Here is a 6,000-nt window from a genome sequence, read left to right as displayed (position 1 = left end):
TATAGCAGAACAGAAAGATACGGGACGAGGGACACCGTAAAGATACATATCAAGGTTGCAGTGGCCCCAATAGGTTCCGAGATCCAACGCCATCTCTGCATCCTCGCTTGTACTTTTGCCCCTGGGGCCACTACCGCGACACGGCCACGTATACAGCCCCTTGTGGAGATACCAAAGCTCAGGCCGATCATTTTGCCATGCTAGCTGTGGCGATGAACGCTGAGATCCAGGCTGCGGCGAGAGATCAGGGTTTTCGTACGGATCGGAAAATAAGGCTGTTTCAGTTGAACTGCGCGTTGCTACAAGCCACTAACAGAGCTTGGCGACCCGTCTGCTCCAGCACCAGCTTTCTCTCCCGCGCTGCAGTCTTGGACGCGGCGGGCAAGCCGGCCGGCGGGATCCTGACCGGGACCCTGACGGCGTTCGGCTCGTACGACCAGTGCGTGGCGATCGAGGCGAGGGACTCCAGGCAGGAGGAAGCCCGCTTCACGGGGCGCTACTGTACCGTCGAGCTGCGACCGCCCATTCCCAAGCGGCCTCGCTACTACACCCTGCACGACCAGGTGCAGCTCTTCAACAACACCACCAGAACCAAGGTGAGTGGGCTGCGGCAGGCACGAACGAAGATAGGATACATTTTCGGCAACCGTGCTACTGAAGCTGGTGACATTCACGGCCGCTGCGCAGGGACAGCTGCACTCTAAAAAAAGGGGTGTGGTAGTTTCTCCCTTAAAGGGTGAAACAGGAATGTATTATATATTGCTCCCTAAGAGGTAGAAAGATTCTCTCTTTAAGAGGGAGAAGCGCATTTCTTCCCCTAGGAGTGGAGGAAGATTTCCCCCTTTCGTGAGCTAATGGAGGAGCGTTCCTCCCCTGGCGGCGCTGCCCGAGCAAGTCTAGTTATGCGAGAAAGGCCTAGCGAGCTGATCGGTTTGAGGATCGAGGAAGTACAAATAAGTAGGTTACTGTAGTTGTGTTTGCTTAAAATTAGCTAAAATGCCCAAAACATTGCCTACCGCGCACCAGAGCTGCGGTTAGCAAGCCATGGCGCCAATCGCACATGCGCGATTTGCATCCGCCCGCTAAGCGATCCGTCTATGTGCGCCGCTGTAAGCAGAGGAGTCATAACGATTGAATTCAAAATGCTGCGTTTATATCTCAAACACTTGTAATCCTGCCGTTCACCGACTCACGAGATCACAAGCATCCAATGCGGCCGTTAGAGAACGACTAGTTGTTGTTAGTCGCCTTACCTTGCTGCAACCGATGTATCAAAACGCAGATCGTCTGCAGCTCGGCACAAGGGCGGTGCACGCAACACAGAAAACGGACCCGCCGCATCCATTCCAAGCGAGGAGATGACACTGCTCGCCATCTAGCGAGCTCGGAGTAAAACAATCGCAATGTTTAAAATGACGGATAGATTACGCAAAAAAACAGTTGGGAGGAGGGGGGGGGGGGGCAGCTACTAAGCATCACTGTCAGTTGGCGCTTACATCCTTACATCAAGGCGTTTCCACTATGGCTAATGTATATATAGCAACATTACAGACAGAGTTACTGAATATATACAGTTGCGAAACTCCGCTTCAGAATCCGGGCGGCGCTAGCCCCCCTGCTCCGTGGAAGCCGAGGGGCAAGTCGACGTGCGCGGCACCTAGGAGATAAAAACTGAACTTCTCTGGACTATTATTATTCAAAATTCATTTTGTAAAATACAGATTGTATTAATTCTAAGACATTATTTAGGTGAAATTAAATTGTATTTTTCGGCTTCTCTTCTAATGACTTACGGCAGCAGCCACAAGCCCTTGTGTACTAATTCAACGTCCTGCCGACAGACAACAGGCTAGTCCACTTGCCCCGTGCTTGGCCCGGCGCAGGGGGCAACCGAAGACCGGCTTTTGATGCTTTTGATACATGGGGCCTATGGGCAGTTTCGGAACTGCATATATCCAGTAACTGTGATTACGGAGGCGTAAACTTCTAGTACACTGTACAGAGGCCGCACGCTGGCGTGCACAAATTGGGAAGAAACATAGCGCAACACAGCAACATACACTTCATTAAAGGCATTGTCAACGCTTAGCACACGCAATAGACAACAGCGCACGTATACATAATACACGCCTACATACACATTGCACAACACATAGTACGCGCGATCACAAAGCACAACTGCACCTTAAACGGCCACAAAATATTCATAACACTGATTGCAGAGCGTGCAAATAGGAAGAATGATCTTGTTGTTTGTTTCGAATATCCCACAGCAATGCGTGAGTCTAAGCTGTGTTTTGTTGTTTCGTCAAATCTAACTCGTGCAATTACAACCTTTTATTAGGTTCAGGTTTTGTAAGAAGTAGTAGAATAGCTAAAAGAAAAAAAAAGTGTAACGAGACAGTAGGGCGCGTATGTTTAAGTACTGACACTCATTGCCTTGCGTTCGCTCTTTTAGCGAAGAGCGCACCGCTAGTCTGGCAACAATTTGGAGACGCCAGCCATAGAGTTTTATACTAATATATACTAGAGGGAAATCTGGCGCTGCATTCGCGGGCCGCCGTGGGCGGCGCCATTGCAGCTAGCGACGTTCCTCATCTCCTTGGCTTGGTTAGCCAAGACGATAGTCTTTCTTGGGCTACTTCAACCCAGAAATTTTGGTCTGTCTGTATATCTGTCCGTCTGTCTGTCTGTGACCCGATTCAGCCACCCGGCCAACCTAAAACAAGGTTTGCGCAATAGTCTTATATAGTGACAGCTAAATGTCCCCGTCTAAGTCCGGTGTAATGTTCATACTTGTCAATATTGGTGAAGAACAACAAGACGTTACGCAAAATAAGACAACAAAATAATACAGAAGTGATATTTGCAGCGTTCCTTTATAAAAAATCGCACATGTTCGATTTCTGCTAGATTAAATACTCCATCAACTGCAGGGAAAACAATCTATCCGCCGTCGCCTGCTGTCGCCCGCGCCACTATAGCTTCTGGCGGCATTTTAAGAAATCAACCGGCAACAGTTAGGAAAGGTTCCACTAAATAGATTCCACGCTCTGCTTGAAACGCACGTGGAGTAGAGAAACGCGGTTCTATAAACGTTGAAGTAGGGCGCCTCGATTCACGCGCGTCTTCGCCGTAGGGCAGCGTTGGCACCGGGACACCCGGTTTGGAGCACTGGAATGCGGAAAATTTAAAATGATTTAAGCAAACCTTTGGCGTCTTTACCTTTGGAGGAGCGCGACGCAAGAGGAAAAACATGAGAGCTGAGCGGGAAAGTGAAGGGAGGCATTTACTTGGCAAAAGTCGATAAAGACTATCGTTTTTTGACGACATTTGCAACGAAAGGAGCAGATACGGGGCCAATTTTTTTTCGTCTTGAAGCCAATTGGGGTAACATTGTTTTTTTTTTGTTCATCTTTCATGAAGCTTCTAAATAATCCCTGACAAATAAATCTTTCTGGAGAAAAACAGAACAAATTCAATTAATTTTCCGCAGTAATATTGTTGCAGTTTTGCAGCCGAAGCCAACTTTTCAGCCTGTTCGTGAGCCATGCCAAGGACAAGTGGAACGTGCCTGCCCGGTACATGACGGCACTCTCGCTGAAGCGCGGCTCCCCTAGACAGTGGCGCCAGATTTCCCTCTAGTATATATTAGTATGAAACTCTATGACGCCAGCCGAAATGCTACCGCAGGGGTCCTTTTGTTGTTGGTGACTGATGCATCAATATGCTGCTGTCCGTGTTTGTTGGTGAAGAAAGGGGCAGTTTAGTATAATCACCGTTGGGAGTGAGTAGAAAGCGTCCACAAATGCCGTGGTAACGTTGAACTGGGTGCAGGCGACTCCTGCCCAGCAAGCATGCAGCGGCTACCTCTTGAATATGCGCGAAACACACGGCTGGAGAACCGGGCGTTTGCGTGGCCAGCACACGGTGATAAAAAAAAAAAAACAGTGAGCGGACAAGGAAGCACCACATTGCAGGGGCGATGCTGCACAGAATAATCGCGTACGCCCGATCGGCGGAAGTCGTTGTGCAACGAAGAACGGTTTTAATTAACGGTTTCGTTATCGGCGTCGGCGCCGACGACAAATCGCAGACGACAGGGGAGAACGCATGCTCCCCGTGTCCGTGTTTCGTAGAGGCCGAACAGAGGGCGCTACGTGTCATGAGCTAAAGGGAGAAACTCGCTGGGCCGGGGAACAAAACCCGCATTTTTCTCCCTTTTTCTACCCTTTTTTCTTAGAGTGTGGTATCCAGAGAGATTTATCTAGAGAAGGGAGGAAGCGAACACCTCATTCACTCGACCGCTTTGTTCGACGGCAGAGTGCGACACTACAATAGGTACTTGCAAGTTGCTGTTGCACGGTGGTGTCATTTTTTTTTCAATGTTTAGCCATGTGGAGGAATTTCTGTACAATTAAAACACCCAGCGGAGCTGGTTGCCGGCAGTACATAATTAAAACTTAATCGCGACGTACAAGCACAGTGCTGTTTTCCTGTTTTCCTCCTTGCTTGTGTTTGTACTCCTCTCTTGAGTTTCCACGGGAAGCATATTTACCAATAGACCTTGCGACTGGGCTACAAGCATGGAGTTTGCACATCTCGCGCCTGGGTTTTGAGCCCTGTTTGAAAAACGTCTTGAAATGGCATTTGTAGTCATTGTGGCTCTCACTCGCACGTATACGTATCGTTCATTGGTCGTTAGCCGCGTAAGCGTTTCCTGCTCCCGAATGACGCCACTGTCGTTCTAAAGACCTCCAGGGTGGTCAAAAATTAAAGCTGCGCGCGCGCCAACACCCACGACGTCTCTGGATGCGGAGACGAAGACACGTCAGCTGCTTTATTGATGAAAAGTGTTTTGCGGTGGTAAAGATGAGAATAGTGAAATTAGGGCACCGCATAATGTTCTTATGTGGGTGTATGTGCGTCTTTATTCGCTCTGCCACTGCCCTAATGTTCCCCGTGGTTCCCTGCCCAGAAAAACAAAAACGCCCGTGTGTACGAGATTTCGACGCACGTTAAAGATCCCCAGGTGGTCAAAATTAATCCGGGGCCCTCCAGTACGGCACGCCTCATCGCCTGCGCTGCGTCGGCGCGTTACAATCAATCAATCAATCGGTTCCCTGTCCAGCCTTTCGTTTCTACTTGGTCAAAGTCATAGAATCACGGCTTTTGACTACGCGCAACAGGCAGTTCTCTGTCACCACCTGGTTTTAACGGTGAACTTTAAGTGCACCGATGCATCAAAAACCGCCGTTGTTGTCTCCCAGCATAGAAAATGGCTGCCTATCTAAAGAGAAAATTAAAAACGTGGTTCAGTTCGTAAACTCTCCAGCGCGAGACGCATGCACGACTACGCCGTCGGATACGATGCATGACTGGTCGGAAATATGGCTGTCACGACTAGTCGTACGCGTGAATTTGAGACACGTGGCCCGATACGTGCGTGCGATGCGGCGTGGGCGTCGCTCCGTCCACTGTTTGCGCTACATGGCTGCCTCAGGGTAGGCGCTTTCCTTATAATTAACTTTCTCATTTTCTCCTATGGCACCATATAAAAGATCCACTGATGGCAATGACTTGTGTTTTAAAAGCCTAAAACTGTCCACATACATATGCGCCAAATGGCAACGACGACACCGTTAGAGGGGAATATTTACGCAGCAACGAGACTAAATGTAGCGTTTCATTTTCCCGTTGCTCTTTATAGGCCAGCGGGGACGAACATTTAGTCCGAATTTTTGCACACGATACACACTCTGCCACAGTTATTCCACCTGAAGATGTACGGTCGCCCGCGAAGACTAACGGCCGTATTTTGTCCCAGTTTTGCTCCCTTTTGCCAGAGAGTGTATGGGAATTGAACCCTGGTCTGCAGAGTAGATGAGTGCGTTACTACCACGATACCTCAGCACGCTGCCAGCGGCAAAACATCTGTGCTGCTGCGTTAAGCTCTGATATCGCATCACGTGGCTGGTAAACGTGACGGTACGCCAGTCG

General features: G+C 49.3%; 1 protein-coding gene across 1 annotated transcript in view; it reads left to right on the top strand.

The window, feature by feature from the left end:
* The first annotated feature begins 212 nt into the window (after positions 1–212).
* Positions 213–6,000, top strand: part of LOC144163010 (nose resistant to fluoxetine protein 6-like) — a 206,170-nt gene continuing 200,382 nt past the window's right edge. The window contains exons 1-2 of the mRNA XM_077693822.1: positions 213–255; positions 367–596. Of these exons, the coding sequence (XP_077549948.1) occupies positions 213–255; positions 367–596 (273 nt within the window). The remainder of the gene's footprint in view (positions 256–366; positions 597–6,000) is intronic.

The sequence above is a fragment of the Haemaphysalis longicornis genome, unplaced genomic scaffold (assembly GCF_048455015.1).
Source record: "Haemaphysalis longicornis isolate Haplotype H1 unplaced genomic scaffold, Haemaphysalis longicornis Haplotype H1 scaffold_1, whole genome shotgun sequence".
NCBI classification, from domain to species: domain Eukaryota; kingdom Metazoa; phylum Arthropoda; class Arachnida; order Ixodida; family Ixodidae; genus Haemaphysalis; species Haemaphysalis longicornis.
Note: the sequence above shows the minus strand (reverse complement) of the source record. Positions and strands in the feature narration are given on the sequence as shown.